General features: G+C 49.4%; 1 protein-coding gene across 3 annotated transcripts in view; it reads right to left on the reverse strand.

Annotated features, from left to right (window-relative positions):
• INSR (insulin receptor) overlaps positions 1 to 6,612 on the reverse strand; it is a 175,271-nt gene extending 168,659 nt beyond the window's left edge. For all 3 annotated transcript variants that reach the window (XM_055240186.2, XM_055240188.2, XM_055240187.2), the window contains exon 1: positions 5,953 to 6,612. In XM_055240186.2, coding sequence (XP_055096161.2) covers positions 5,953 to 6,052 — 100 coding nt within the window. In that variant the 5' untranslated portion in view covers positions 6,053 to 6,612. The remainder of the gene's footprint in view (positions 1 to 5,952) is intronic.
• Positions 6,613 to 16,568: the final 9,956 nt, after the last annotated feature.

A 16,568-nucleotide genomic window follows, 5' to 3' on the forward strand; every position in this document is an offset into this window, starting at 1 on the left:
TGGCCTGAGGGCCATAGTTTGCTGACCCCTGTTCAGATGAAGAAGTCAGAATCTATGTAAATTTCTTAGCTGGGTGCAATGGTTCCTCATGCCTATAATCCCAGCACTTGAGAGGCCCAGGAGGGAAGACTCCTTGAGGCTAGGAGTTCAAGACCAGCCTAGGCAACATAGCAAGACGCTGTCTCTACAAAAAAAAAAAAAAAACAGTTTTAATTAGCCAGGCGTGGTGGTGACTGTCTGTGATCCCAGGTACCCAGGAGGCAGAGGCGAGCAGGTTGCTTGAGGCCAGGAATTCAAGACCAGCCTGGGCAACATAGCTAGACAGTGTCTCTCTCTACAAAAAAATTTTAAAAATTAGCTAGTCATGGTGGTGCCTGCCTATGGTCCCAGTTTCTCAGGAGGCCAAGGCGGGAGGATCACATGGGGCCAGGAATTCAAGACCAGCCTGGGCGACATAGCGAGACTCTATCTCTACAAACAAATTTTTAAATTAGCTGGGCATGGTGGCACCTGCCTGTGGTCCCAGTTTCTCAGGAGGCCAAGGCGGGAGGATCACATGTGGCCAGGAATTCAAGACCAGCCTGGGCGACATAGCGAGACTCTATCTCTACAAACAAATTTTTAAATTAGCTGGGCATGGTGGCACCTGCCTGTGATTCCAGCTACTTGGGGAACCTAGGTGGGAGGACTGCTCCAGGCCATGACTTGGAGGCTGCAGTAAGCTAGGACTGAACCTCTGCACTCCAGCCTGGGTGACGGAGCAAAATCCTGTCTCTAAAAAGAAATAAAAATTGAAAAAAAAAAAAAAAAAGAGCTGGACAAGGTGGCTCATGCCTGTAATCCCAGCACTTTGGGAGGCTGAGGTGGGTGGATCTCTTGAGGTCAGGAGTTCAGGACCAGCCTGGCCAACGGGGTGAAACTCCATCTCTACTAAAAATACAAAAACTAGCCAGGCGGGGTGGCACGTGCCTGTAATTCCAGCTACTGGGGAGGCTGAGACAGGAGAATTGCTTGAACCCAGGAGACAGAGGTTGTAGTGAGCCAAGATCGTGCCATTGCACACCAGCCCGGGCGAAGAAGTGAAAAAAAAAAAAAAAAAAGTGAGCTGAGAGAAGATTAAAGGAACACTGGCCCTCTGGGAAGAGAGAGCCAACATCTTAGCCCAGGTAGAAGGAGAAGAGAACAGTAAAACAGAAGAACCCAGGCTCAGGTGAGACGGGGGACGCAGCCTTCCAGGAGGGGGCATTGGCAGTGTCAAACCCAGAAGGGCCAAGTGAGGTGAGGCTGCAGGAGACGCAACTGGGAGATGAGAGATTAACTTTGAGAGCCATAGGTAAAGTGGCGGAGATGCAAGCCAGACGCCAGGGGCAGAACAGTGAGAAAAGAGTGAGACGGAAAGGGTAGGGAGGACTGGCCAGGGGAAGCTGGACAGGGTGGAGGCTGGAGGTCAGTGGTGGGTAATGGGGATTGGGGGGCACTGGGTGTTTAGAGGCTGAAAAAGCATGTGGGTAAATGAAGGTTCTTTTTTCTTTTTTTTTTTTTGAGACAGAGTCTCTCTCTGTTGCCCAGGCTGGAATGCATTGGTATGATCTCGGCTCACTGCAACCTCTGCCTCCCAGGTTCAAGCAATTCTCCTGCCTCAGCCTCCCAAGTAGCTGGGATTACAAGGACCCACCACTACGCCTGGCTAATTTTTGTATTTTTAGTAGAGACGGGGTTTCGCCATGTTGCCCAGGCTGGTCTCGAACTCCTGACCTCAGGGGATCCGCCCACCTCGGCCTCCCAAGGTGTTGGGATTACAGGCGTGAGCCAGTGCACCGGGCCAAGGATTCTTGAACAAAGAGAGGAGAAAGAGCAAGAGCCTGGATGGGTAAATGTCTCAGACAGGGAAAAGGTTAACTCCTCCAGTGCCGTGCCTGGCAATGTCTGGAGACATCTGTGGTTGTCATGACTGTGGGGAAGGGGATCCTCCCAGGGCCACGTGGGTGGAGACCAAGGTTGCAGCTCAACACTCTACATACAGGACAGCCCCCACCACCAGGAATGATCCAGCCCCAAATGTCAGCAGTGCCGAGATTGAGAGCTGTGCTTGAACCAAAGAGGAATGGAAGTCAAGGGTAGAGTGCGGCGACGTGGGGACCCCCGGGGACTCAGCCCACACCCTATGGTCTCTATGCATGAATGGGGAAGGGCAAGAAGCAGGTCTCCAGGAGAGAAGCAAAGAATAAGAATAACTGCAGAGGCCAGACACCGTGGCTCATGCCTGTGATCCCAGCACTTTGGGAGGCCAAGGCGGACAGATCGCTTGAGGCCAGGAGTTTGAGACCAGCCTGGACAAAATAGCAAGACTTCAGCTGTACACATTAAAGTAAAAATTAGCCAGGCAGGGTGGCGTGTGCCTGTTGTCCCAGCTACTAGGGAGGCTAAAATAGGAGGATGGCTTGCGTCCAAGAGGTCGAGGCTGCAGTGAGTCGTCATTGCCGAACTACACTCCAGCCTAAGCAACAGAGCAAGACCTCATCTCAAAAAATAATAAACAGATAGCTAGATAGATAGATACAAAAATCACACTGATTTTCCTCCACCCTTCATCCCAATCAAAATGCCATATTGGGCTGGGAGTGGTAGCTCACGCCTGTAATCCCAGGACTTTGGGAGGCCGAGGCAGGCAGATCACTTGAGGTCAGAAGTTTGAGACCAGCCTAACAAATATGGCAAAATCCCATCTCTACTAAAAATACAAAAATTAGCCAAGGGTGATGATACACACCTGTAATCCCAGCTACTCAGGAGGCTGAGGCAGGAGATGCACTTGAACCTGAAAGGCGGAGGTTGCAGTGGGCAGTGAGCAAAGATCGTGTCACTGCACTCCAGCCCGGATGACAGAGTGAGACCTTGTCTCAAAAACAAAAACAAAAACAAAAAACAAACAAAAAAAAGGCTGGGCACGGTGGCTCATGCCTGTAATCCCAACACTTTGGGAGGCTGAGGCGGGTGGATCACGAGATCAGGAGATCGAGACCATCCTGGCTAACACGGTGAAGCCCTGTCTCTACTAAAAATACAAAAAATAGGCCGGTGTTGTGGAACACGCCTGTAATCCAAGCTACTGAGGAGGCTGAGGCAGGAGAATCCCTTGAACCTTGGAGGTGGAGGTTGCAGTGAGCTGAGATCATGCCACTGCACTCCAGCCTGGGTGACAGAGCAAGACTCCATCTCAAGAAAAAAAAAAAAAAAAGCCATATTGGTTGACACTAGAGATTAATGATCTGAAAAGTTCTTTGCCCCTCCCTAAGCCTTCAAGAGGCATCACAGCCCATTTATTTGATAGGATTTTGTTCACCATTACCCCAAGCATGGGGTGTATGGAGGCTCAGACTCAAAAGAACAAAGATTTGTTAAGAAACCATTGCTCTGCAGCCACACTAGCTAGATTCCAATCCCAGCCCTGCTGCCTGCTGGCCTCAAGCAAAGTTTTCTCACTTGTGAAAAGGGATGATTAAACTGCACCTCGTGGGGTTTTGCCGTGAGGATTAACTGAGATTATATATGCAAAGCGCATAGAACAGCACCTGCTGAGAGCTTGCTCTTATAATTCTTAGGAAGGTATTATGCAGAGAATAAGGAACTCCTTAAGATGATAAAGGAGCCCAGTACACCCAGGAATTCCACCACTTGTGCCCCACTGCAGAATAAATATTTACTGAACACCTACTATGTGCCAGGCACCATTCTGGGCTCTAGAAATGCAACGGTGAACAACAACAACAAACCATAAACCCCTGCCCATATGGAAGCCATAAATGTGCAAAGAAATAGTAAATCCATTTACTGACCCTGAAAGCCCAGGCACAGATCCACAATTAATTACCAAAGCTACAAGGAACAGAAGAGCAGGGAACCACACACACGCACACATAGAATCTGGCATAGTTCGAAACCACTCATCTTGGATTTTCTTTTCTTTTTTTTTTTTTTTTTGAGACTGAGTCTCGCTCTGTCGCCCAGTGGCACGATCTTGGCCCACTGCAAGCTCCGCCTCCCGGGTTTACGGCATTCTCCTGCCTCAGCCTCCCGAGTAGCTGGGACTACAGGCGCCCGCCACCACGCCTGGCTAATTTTTTCTATTTTTTAGTAGAGACGGGGTTTCACCATGTTAGCCAGGATGGTCGCGATCTCCTGACCTCGTGATCCGCCCGCCTCGGCCTCCCAAAGTGCTGGGATTACAAGCGTGAGCCACCGCGCCCGGCCTTTTTTTTATTTTTTTTGAAACGAAGTCTCGCTCTGTTGCCAGGCTGGAGTGTAGTGGCGCCATCTGAGCTCACAGCAACCTCCTCCTCCTGGGTTCAAGCAATTCTCTTGCCTCAGCCTCCCAAGTAGCTGGGCCTACAGGCGAACGCCACCAAACCCAGCTAATTTTTGTATTTTGAGCAGAGAAGGGAGTTTCACCATGTTGGCCATGATGGTCTCCATCTCCTGACCTCGTGATCCGTCCGCCTCAGCCTCCCAAAATGCTGAGATTACAGGCTTGAGCCACCGCAGCTGGCCAGATTTTCTTAACAAGAACCCAAACTAACAGCCACCCTTCATTGAGCACCTACTGTCTCCCAGGCACCTGGGGACGGGGCTGGCGGGGGCGGTGGGCGCGGGGCTTTTAGACATTATGTGATTAACAGAGTCGACTCAGCAAACCCGGTTGGTCCACTGTAGAACCTGATTTTACATGCACCCGGTTCCCCATCAATACATTTAAGAGCTTCAATTCCTTCCCTCCCTGACCCCTTCCTCATCACGACTGATTTCCTTTTATGGAGAAATCTGAAACAGTAACCCAACAGATATTTTTAAAGCAAGGCCTTAGACCCCACAGTGGGAAACCCAGGCTATATTCTCTTAAATGACTGCGCCATCTTCATCCTACAACCCCAAAGGTGCCTGTTGTCAAGCCCAAGGAAGATGCTGCCCACACGTGGGAGAAGGGCCCATGGGGTCAGGGGGAACGAAAGGCTCACTCAAGGTCAAAGGCTCCTTCATGAAGGGCAGTGCTGAGAGGAGAGGAGGGGTCAAGGAGACAGCAGACAAGGGACAGTAGTCCAGATTCTTGGGCAGAACGGGACACAGAGAGGTTCAAGTCCTGGCTATGGCACTGATTTTAGAGCAAGGGAGTTATGCGTCCTATCTGAGCCTCAGTTTACTCCTCTGTGAAATGGGTGCATAAGTGTATCCGCCTCTGGGGGCCACTGTGACAGTCCAGAGAGATAAGATAGACCAGCCTGTGGCGTGCAGCGATACCAATCACAATAAACAGGGTAAAAAACCGCCACTACTTCTGCTACAATTGCTGCTGTTGCTAAGGCTTTAGAATTTGCCTCCGGACATCTGGAAACAGAACCCAAAAGGGTAAACACGGACCTAGAGTCCAAGGTGGCCACGGGCCTAGATCCAAGGTAGCTAGGTAGAGGGGGGTTCTGCAGTCCCTGACCCCAGGCAGCGTCACCCACCGGTGAGGCACTCAGGGCCCTTGGCTCTACCTACACCATATGCGCTCGGGGGACTTGGCTGTCCGGGGCTGTCCAGACTCAGTGACCCCACTTGCCGGCCGCGACCCAAAGAGGACGCGTGTAGTGTCTCCGGAGCGACTTGGGCTCGGAGGGGCCGGGGCACGGGTCGGAGGCGCGCTCCAGAGAGGCGCCCGCGGCGGGGCGGGCACTGGGGCAAGGTTCCTCGGGCTCAGGTCGGGCACGCGGGGCGCGGAGGCGCGAGCCGGGGCGGGCAAAGGCCAAGGTCACCGGCTTCCCGCCCCCCTACGCGAGGCAGGAGCTACCGTACCGGCCACTGCCCCCCGCCCCCGGGGAGGATTCTCAGTCCACAAGCGGGGGCTCGATTTTGGCTTGGATGGGGTCCTCTCCCCATCGCGGCGCTCCCCGCCCACGCCCGCGCCCCCAGACTCACCCTCTCCAGGATACAGGTGGCCCGCGGCGCCCAATAGCAGCGCGGTCACCGCCACCAGCAGCGGCGCCGCCGCCGCCCCCCGCCGGCCCCCTGTGCCCATGGCTGCGGGAGCGCGGGGTCTCCTCGGATCAGAGCGCGGGGCGCTGGCCCCCGGGGGTCATGCTCCGAGGCAGCCACCCAAGAGGCGCTGGGGGCCGCGCGTCCTTCTTTTCCACGCCGGCGACCCGCGGGCCGCAGCCCCCTTGCCGGGCAGGGCCCAGAGGCAGCCCCGGGAAGGGCGCGCGCGGCTTCGCCAGCTACAAATACTGAGCGGAGGCCCTCGCGGTGGCCGCCCCGAACCCCCGGCCGCTGCGGCCCGGGCCCCGTCCCAGGATCTCGGGGCCCGGAACTCCGCGCTGCGCTCGGGACTGTCTCTCGGCTCTCGGCCCTGCGCGCTCTGGGTCGCAATCTGCGGGCTCCTGGACAGAGGGACGCGCGGACCGACGGACTAGCTGACTGGAGGGCGGGCACCTGAGCTGGCGGGTGGCGGGTGGACGGCGGGAGAGAGGGCTGCTCGGGCCCGTAAACAACGCGGCCCGTCAGCTGGGCCCCGTGAGGGCCGCGGGAAAAGGCGGCGCGGATCTGGCCTAGGAAGGGACTCTGCGCCCGGGAGAGGCCCAGGAGAGGGAGGGAAAGCTTGCAGGGGTGGGAGGTGCCGCCCGGCCCCGCCCCGCCCGCCTCCCCGCCTCCCCGCCTCCCCGCCTCCCCGCCTCCCTGTGCCGGGCCCCGCGCTGGAGGCCCTGGGCGCGCCAGGACTGAGAGGGCGCCCCAGATCCGCGCGCCCTGCAGCCCCGAGTCTCCTCCAGTTTCAGACCCCCGGAGGCGCCCCACGGGCCCGACCCAGCGGCACAGATCCTTTCTCTACCATTTTGCTATTTTGTTCATAGTGGGCTTTGGAGGATTCCTGTTGACATTTTAAAAAAATACTGCATTAAAATGTTTATTCTGGTGACTAGAGGTGGTTTTGGTTTCTTTCTTCTTCTTCTTCTTTTTTTTTTTTTTTTTTTGCACTCCCTTAAATTTTGCGCCCCAGGCAAGTAGCGTCTCACTCGCCTTTCCCCAATCCGGGCCTGGCCAGCGACACTCGTCCCAGAGCGCGTGGGCGCCCCCAGATGTCCTGCCCGCGCGTGCGCCCCGGCCCAGGGGCGAGACCCAAGCCAGGCCCCTGGGGACAGCCACGTGCCCACGCGCCCAGTGCACTCCCTGTGTTCAAGTTGGAGAAATGACACCTGGAAAAATGTGCAGACGCTTCTGAAAGGGCAAAGAAGACGCCAAAGAAGACGCCGGAGACCTCGAATAGGGCGCAGGTGGACATCTCTGATTTTCAGCAGACCAGCCTGCGTGTGTCTGAACGTCTAGCAACCACATTCACCAACAAGGCAGGACAGCGGTTCCACCTACCTTACTGCAGGAGAGGAAGGGGCTTTCAGTATAGGAAAGCCAGAACTCAGTGGGAGGAGGGTTCCTCCACCCCTCACTCCTGTGTGGTCTTGGACCAGCGACTTTACTGTCTCTGGGCCAGTTTCACTTGTGTAATGGGTTTAATAATACCTGCATGCCACATCTGGGGAGGTACCCGGGAAAGAAAACTTAAGAAAGCACCCAGCACAACCCTAGACCCAAGGCATTCATTCTTCTTTTATTCAGTAAATAGTTTGCTAGGAGCTGGACCCTGTTCATGCAACAGGCCAAACCTATTCCTGCCTCCAGGCCTTTGCCCCGGCACTTCCCTTGCCTGTAACACTCCAGGATGGCTTCATCTCTGCTCCAAGGAGCCGTCCCTAAGCATATTTTTGCAAGTCCTCCCCCCAGTTCCCTGTTTCCTTCTCTTTCCCTCTCTTTTTTTTTTTTTTAAAGATGGCGTTTTTCTCTGTTGCCCAGGCTGGAGTACAATGGCCAGATCTCACTTCACTGCAACCTCACCTGCCTGGGTTCAAGCGATTCTCCTGCCTCAACCTCCCAAGCAACTGGGATTACAGGCATGCACCACCACACCCGGCTAATTTTTTGTATTTTTAGTAGAGATGGGATTTCACCATGTTGGCCTGGCTAGTCTTGAACTCCTGACCTCAGGTGATCCACCGGCCTTGGCCTCCCAAAGTGCTGGGATTACAGGCCTGAGCCACTGCACCTGGCCCCTTCTCTCTCATTTTCATACCATGCTTACCCCCTTTACCTGAAATTTTTTTTTTCTTTTCTTTCTTTTTTTTCCTTTTGACAGAATCTTGCTGTCACCCAGGCAGGAATGCAGTGGTGCAATCCTAGCTTACTGCAGCCTTGAACTCCTGGCCTCAAGCAATCCTCCTGCCTTGGCCTCCCAAGGTGCTAGGATTACAGGCATGCGCCACCGTGATTGGCCGTGAAATTCTTATTCGTTTTCTGTGTCTTCTCCCCTCCCCCTGAAGGCGGAAATCTTTTCGATCTTGTTTCACTGCTTAAACCCAGTGCCTGACATATCTGTTGCTTAATAAATATTTGTTGAGTGGGAGAATCAACAAGCAATAAGTAATAGGGGATTTTTCAGTAAGCAAAATAAACATGACCCATTTCCTTATGGAGTTCACAACGGAGCCAGGGAGACAGCCCTTAAAATAATTGAGTGTGTGATGAGTTGAGGGGCATGGGAAGTGCATAGGGAGGGGTTTGCTGAGGACATGGGGTTTTTTGTTTGTTTGTTTTTTGACAGATCTTACTCTGTCGCCCAGGCTGGAGTGCAGTGGCACGATCTTGGCTCACTGCAACCTCTGCCTCCCAGGTTCAAGCAATTCTCCTGCCTCAGCCTCCAGAGTAGCTGGGATTACAGGTGCATACCACCAAGCCCAGCTAATTTTTTTATTTTTAGTAGAGACGGGGTTTCACCGTGGTCTCGATCTCCTGACCTCGGGATCCACCCGCCTTGGCCTCCCAAAGTGCTGGGATTACAAGCGTGAGCCACCGCGCCCGGCCAACATACGTGGTGTTATTCCAAGTCAAGAGAAATGTAAATAAACGTAAAGATGCAGCATTCAATCATAACTGCATAAAATTAACTATAGAATATATTGTGTTAATGTAACAATTTCATAGCCACCTCCTGTTGCTACCGGAGTGAGTGCAAGTGTTTCAAGTATCCCCTTAAAATGTCATGTTACATTAATTATCTCCCTGTGGGCAGTTTGCCTCTCCAGGAAATTGTGCCCCAGGAAAAAGGGATCTCTTGGCGGTTCCCGCATATTTTTCACTGTGTTTAGTGCAATACCGTAAACATTGAATAACATCATGAGACCCACGTAAAGTGCCACTAGTGATGCTGGGAATGCTCCCAAGAAGCAGAGAAAAGTCAGGACAGGACAAGAAAAAGTTGAATTGCTTGCTACGTAACAAAAATTGAGCTCTACAGCTGCGGTCGTCCACTTCAGACAGACAATTCATCTTGTAAACAAATTTATGGCATTGATAAATATTGTAGCGTTCTGTAACTGTAAATGTATTTTCTCTTCCTTGTGATTTTCTTTTTTTTTTTTTCTTTTTGGAGACAGGGTTCCACTCTGCTGCCCAGGTTGGAGTGCAGTGGCACCATCAGGGCTCACTGCAGCCTCTACCTCCTGACCTCAGGTGATCCTCCCGCCTCAGCCTCCCAGGGAGCTGGGATTACAGGCACGTGCCACCATGCCCAGCTGTGATTTTTTTAAATAACATTTTCTCTTCTCTAACTTGCTTTATTGTAAGACTATAGTGTGTAGAGGCTGGGCACCGTGGTTCACTCCCAGCACTTTGCAAGACAGAGGGAGGCAGATCACTTGAGGTCAGGAGTTCGAGACCAGCCTGGCCAACATTACAAAACCCCGTATGCACTAAAAATACAAAAATTAGCCAGGCGTGGTGGCATGTGCCCGTAATTCCAGGTACTCTGGAGGACTGAGGCATGAGAATTACTTGAACCCAAGATGCAGAGGTTGCAGTGAGCCCAGATCATGCTACTAGCGCACTCCAGCCTAGGTGATGCAGTAAGACTCTATCTCAAAATAATAATAATAATAATAATAATAATAATAATAAAGAAAGAAAGAAATACAGTATGTAATACTTGTAACATACAAAATGCCTGTTAATCGGCTGTTTATGTTATTGCTAAGTCTTCAGGTCAACAGCAGGCTATAAGTAGTTAAGTTTTCAGGGAGTCAAAAGTTATATTCAGATTTTCAACTCTGTAGGGGTGCATTGGCACCAGTAGCCACAACACTATTGAAAGGTCAACTATAAAAAGTGCAGAACTTAGAATATGCCATATTAAGATTTGCTTTGGGGCTGGGTATGGTGGCTCATGCTTGTAATCATAATCCCAGCACTTTGGGATGCCAAGGTGTGTGCATCACTTGAGCCCAGGAGTTTGAGACCAGCCTGGGCAACAAGGCAAAACCCTGTCTCTACCAAAAATACAAAAAAATAGCCAGGCATGGTGGTGGGTGCCTGTAGTCCCAGATACTCAGGAGGCTGAGGTAGGAGGATCGCTTGAGCCCAGGAGACAGAGGCTGCAGTGAGCTGAGATCGCCCCACCGCACTCCAGCCTGAGCAACAGAGGGAGACTCCACCTCAAAAAAAAAAAAAAAAAAAAAGATTTGCCTCTCCATGATACTAAAAATGCATTTGGTAAACTTCACAGCCATTCAGATATGAAACCATAAGACTTTATGATATCAAAAATTTTATTTTATAATTTCAGACTGAGGAAAGTTTCTCCAAGCCAGACGTGAATCCCAAGTTTAACTTTGTAAAATAACAAACTTGGCTATATAGAAATTAAGATTATATGAATAGCCAAAAAAAAAAAAGTCTCATATATCAAGTCAAAAGACAGATTTTTAAAGAAATTTTTCTTGGCCAGGTGTAGTGGCTCACGCCTGTAATCCCAGAACTTTGGGAGGCCAAGGCAGGTGGATCACTTGAGGTCAGGAGTTTGAGACCAGCCTGACCAACATGGTGAAGCCCCATCCCTACTAAATACAAAAAATTGGCTGGGCATGGTGATGCATGCCTGTAATCCCAGCTACTTGAGAGGCTGAGGCAGGAGGCTCGCTTTAACCCGGGAGGCAGAGGTTGCAGTGAGCCAAGATCGCGCCATTGCACTCCAGCCTGGGCAACAAGAGCAAAACTCCAACTCAAAAAAGAAAAGAAAAAAAAAAGAAAAAATTTTCTGTTGATGCATAACAGATGTACATAGTTTTGGGGTACATGTGATAATTTAATGCATTCATATAATTTGTAAAGATCAAATCAGTGCACTTGGGATATCCATCAACTTAAATATTTGTCTTTATGTTAGAAACAGTCAAATTCTTCTCTTCTAGCTATTTTGAAATATTCAATAGGCTACTGTAAACTATAGTCACCCTACTGATCTAACAAACACTGTCTTATTTCTTCTATCAAATTGTACATTTGTACCTAGTAATCAACTTCTCTTCATCTCCTTCTTTCTCCTACCCTTCCTGGTAACCAACAATCTACTCTCTACCCTTTTTTTTTTTTTTTTTTTTTTTGAGACGGAGTCTTGCTCTGTCGCCCAGGCTGGAGTGCAGTGGCACTATCTCCGCTCACTGCAAGCTCCACCTCCTGGGTTCACGCCATTCTCCCGCCTCAGCCTCCAGAGTAGCTGGGACTACAGGCGCCCACCACCGAGTCCGGCTAATGTTTTGTATTTTTAGTAGAGACGGGGTTTCACCATGGTCTCGATCTCCTGACCTTGTGATCCGCCCGCCTCAGCCTCCCAAAGTGCTGGGATTACAGTCGTGAGCCACCGCTTCTGGCTACTGTCTATCTTTATGAGATCCACTTCTTTTTTTTTTTTTTTTTTTTTTTTGAGACTAAGTCTCACTCTGTCACCCAGGCTACAGTGCAGTGGTGCGATCTTGGTTCACTGCAACCTTCACCTCCTGGGTTCAAGCGATTCTCCTGCCTCAGAGTAGCTGGGACTACAGGTGCCAGCCACCACGTCCAGTTAAATTTTTGTATTTTTAGTAGATATAGGGTTTTACCATGTTGGCCAGGCTGGTCTCAAATTCCTGACCTCAAGTGATCCATCCACCTCGGCCTCCCAAAGTGCAGGGATTACAGGCATGAGCCACTGTGCCCGTCCGAGATCCACTTTTTTAGCTCCCACATAGGAGTGAGAACATGTGATATTTGTCCAAAAGACAGACGTTTTAAGTGAGGAAAGTATATGCAACAGATAAGTCTGGGCAACATAGCGAGACCTTGTCTCTACAAAGAATGTGAAAATTAGCTGAGTGTGGTGATGTGCACGGATGGTCCCAGCTACATGGGAGGCTGAAGTGGGAGGATAGCTGGAGCCCATGAATTCGAGGCTGCCGTGAGCTATGATTGCACCACTGCACTCCAGCCTGGACAACAGAGCAAGACCCTGTCTCAAGAAAAAAAAAAAAAAGCATAAGGGTCAGAAATGAGAATTTTTTTTTTTTGTACAAATTTAAATGGTACAAGTGCAATTTTGTTACACGGATATATTGCATCATGGTGAAGCCTGTGCTTCTGGTGCATCCATTACTCAAATAACGTACATTGTGCCCCAGAAATTTAAAATGAAAGACTAAGAGAGCTTTCTGGGAGAATTGAAATATATCTCCTTGTTTTTGTTTATTATAGTAAAATACACATAACACAGAATTTATGATTTTAACCATTTTAAAGTGTACGACTCAGGGATTTCAGTATATTCACGATGTTGTACAACCGTTGTCACCATCTCGTTCCAAAATGTTTTCGTCACCCCAAACGGAAACTCTGTCCTCATTGTTACTCACTCCCCACCTCCCCTCCCCAGCCCCAGGCATCCACTAATCCACTTCCTATCTCTGTGGACTTGCCTGTTCTGCAAACTCCATATAAATGGAGCAATATAATATGCGAGCTTTGGGGACTAGCTACTTTTATTCGGCATAATGTGTTCAAAGTTCATCCTTGTCGTTGCCTGAACCAGTGCTTTATTCCTTTTTACGGCTGAATGATATTCCATCATTCCTTAGAGTTTGAATGATCAGACCCATTCCACACTCCTATTTTGAACTCATGCTTATTTATTTATTTATATATTTATTTATTGAGACAGTGTCTCACTCTTGTTGCTCAGGCTGGAGTGCAGTGGCGTTATCTCGGCTCACTGCAGCCTCCACCTCCTTGGTTCAAGCGATTCTCCTGCTTCAGCCTCCCAAGTAGCTGGGATTACAGGAGTGCACTACCATGCCCGGCTAATTTTTGTATTTTTTGGTAGAGACAGGGTTTTGTCATGTTGGCCAGGCTGGTCTCCAACTCCTGACCTCAAGTGATCCTCCCACCTTGGCCTCCCAAAAGTGCTGTGATTACAGGCGTGAGCCACTGTGCCCAAAAAAACCCATGCTTTTTGAAGCCTGCAATGTGAAAGTGCAAAGCACGATAGTCAATAATAATTTTATTGTACTTTTTTATTAATTAATTAATTTTTTTTGAGACAGAGTCTCACTCTGTAGCCCAGGCTGGAGTGCAGTGGTGCCATCTCGGCTCACTGCAACCTCTGCCTCCCAGGTTCAAGTGATTCTCCTGCCTCACCCTCCTGAGTAGCTGGGATTACAGGTGCCCACGACCACACCCAGCTAATTTTTGTATTTTTGTATTTTTAGTAGAGATGGGGTTTCACCATGTTGGCCAGGCTGGTCTCCAACTCCTGACCTCAAGTGATCTGCTGGGCTCAGCCTCTGAAAGTGTTGGGATTACAGGCGTGAGCCAGCACGCCCAGCTTAATTGCACATTTAAAAATAACTAAAAGAGTATAACTGGGGCCGGGCGCAGTGGCTCAAGACTGTAATCCCAGCACTTTGGGAGGCCGAGGCGGGTGGATCACGAGGTCAGGAGATCGAGACCATCCTGGCTAACACAGTGAAACCCCGTCTCCACTAAAAAATACAAAAAATTAGCCGGGCGTGTTGGCGGGCGCCTGTGGTCCCAGCTACTCGGGAGGCTGAGGCAGGAGAATGGCGTGAACCCAGGAGGTGGAGGTTGTGGTGAGCCGAGATCGCGCCACTGCACTCCAGCCTGGGGGACAGAGAAAGACTCTGTCTCAAAAAAAAAAAAAAAAAAAAAAAAAGAGTATAACTGGATTGTTTGTCACACAAAGGATAAATGCTTGAAGGGATGGAGACCCCATTCTCCATGAATTGATGATTACGCATTGCATGCCTGTGTCAAAACATCTCACGTACTCTGTTAATATAATCAACCACTATGTACTCACGAAAATTAAAAACACAAACTTTAAAAGAAGTGCAACCCATAGGAATTTCTGGGCGATGAGCTTCCTCCAGTTTCTTATGCTTCTAGGGCCATGATCAGAATTGAGGCTTCATGTTAAAGAGTCTCAGAGAGCATAGATATTACCTAGGCTCAACATATAAAACTCTTAGAAAATGATTGGGAGAGCCAGGCGCAGTGGCTCACGCCTGTAATCCCAGCACTTTGGGAGGACAAGGAGGGTGGACCACCTGAGGTCAGGAGTTCAAGATCAGACCAGCCTGGGCAAGATGGTGAAACCCCATCTCTACTAAAAATACAAAAATTAGCTGGGTGTGGTGGCATGAGCCTGTAATACAAGCTATTCAGGAGGCTGAGGCAGGAGAGTCACTTGAGCCCAGGAGGCAGAGGTTGCAGTGAGCCAGGATTGTGCCATTGCACACCAGCCTGGGCTACAGAGCGAGACTCCATCTCAAAATAAATAAATAAATAAATAAAATGATTGAGAGGCCAAGGCGGGTGGATCGCTTGAGTTCAGGAGTTCAAAACCAGCCTGGGCAACATGGTGAAACCCTGCCTCTACAAAAAGTACAAAAATTGCCACTGCACGCCAGCCTGAATGACAAAGTGAGACCCTGTCTCAAAAAAGAAAGAAAGAGAGAGAGAGAGAAAGGAAGAGAGAGAGAGAGAAAAAGAAAGAGAGAAGAGAGAGAGAAAAAGAAAGAGAGAAGAGAGAGAGAAAGAAAGAGAGAAGAGAGAGAGAAAGAGATAGAAAAAAGGAAATCAAAGGAAGGGGAGGGGGGAGGAGAACGGGACGGGGAAGGGAGGGGACGGCAGCGGGAGGGGAGGAGAGGGGAAGAGAGGGAAGAAGGGAAGGGAGGGGAGGGGAGGAGAAGGGATGGGAGGGGAGGAGAAGGGAGGGGAGGGAAGGGGAGGGGACGGGAGGGGAGGGGAGGGGAGGGCAGGGCAGGGCAGGGCTTCTATGTCAAACTATTTGTGCCTCAATCAGGCAAAGAATATAAAGGAAGTATTACCAATTTCTCTGGAGATACTGGCGCAATGATCTTTGCTTCTCTTTCTTCCCATTTCCCTCTCTGCACTTTTCAAGAAAGACGAAGACAAAATTTATGTAAAATATTCCCATTTCTCAAAAGCACTTCTTGGATTTGTTTTGCAAATGTACAAGACCCTTTCCCACTGGCTGAGAGAGGTAGTTAACTGAATGTAGGTAGAAAATTATTATGTAAAATTTTATAAGTAAAGTAAAATTATTTTTGCAACATAAACACTGAAAAGATATTCAGTGAAACACTGTCATGTTTCAAGAAAAGACCAAGCTACATCTACATGTCCTGAGATGAGAACTTCCTATATATATATATATATTACTACCTAAAAAAAATTAAATACAGAACCATGTACCTGAAACACTATCATTTGCATTTTAAAGAGGGGCGAGGTGCAGCCAAGCACACTAACCTATACGCATTCGCAGATGTTTCCAGAATCTTGAAGTACGTCTCCAAAAACACAGTCAAAACTGGCAATCTTTTTTGGTCTGTTTGAAGAGTTTTAACCATGTATATTAACTCCCTTTTTAAAACAGCATGAGACAGCTACATTTTTTTTTTTTCAGAACAGCATCACCATAGCTACAAAGTGACATAAAATAAAATACGAAGAGAGCCGGGCGTAGTATGCTTCGTCTGTAGTCCTGGCTACTCCGGAGGCTGAGGCAGAAGGCTCGCTTGAGCCCGGGAGTTCAAGGATATAGAGAAGCATGTTCCCGCCTCTGAATATCGCTGTATTCCAGCCTGGTTGACATAGGGAGACCCCACCTCCTAAAAAAAAAAAAAAAAAAAAAAAAAAACTTAGAAAAACATTTAACAGCAATGGCTCTGACCTAAGTTTTTAAAAAAACTAATGCTTTATAACTTGAATAAAGAAAGAAATGTGCCTTATTATTTCTGGGAAAAAGAACAGAATATTGGAGGCCAGGCACAGTGGCTCATGCCTGTAATCCCAGAGCTTTGGGAGTCCCAGGCAAGACGATCACATGAGGCCAGGAGTTCAAGACCAGCCTGGGCAACATAGCAAGACCCTGCCTCTACAAAAAGTTTTAAAAATTAGCCAGGCATGGTGGCACCCACCTGTTGACCCAGCTATTCAGGAGGCCCAGACGAAAGAATCACCTGAGGCCAGGAGTTCAAGACCAGACTTAGCAACGTAGCAAGACCCTGTCTCTACAAAAAGAATTGTAAAAATTAGCTGAATGTGGTGGTGCCTGCCTGTGGTCCCAGCTACTCCAGAGGCAGAGG

This window comes from Symphalangus syndactylus, chromosome 13, assembly GCF_028878055.3.
Source record: "Symphalangus syndactylus isolate Jambi chromosome 13, NHGRI_mSymSyn1-v2.1_pri, whole genome shotgun sequence".
Classification (NCBI taxonomy): domain Eukaryota; kingdom Metazoa; phylum Chordata; class Mammalia; order Primates; family Hylobatidae; genus Symphalangus; species Symphalangus syndactylus.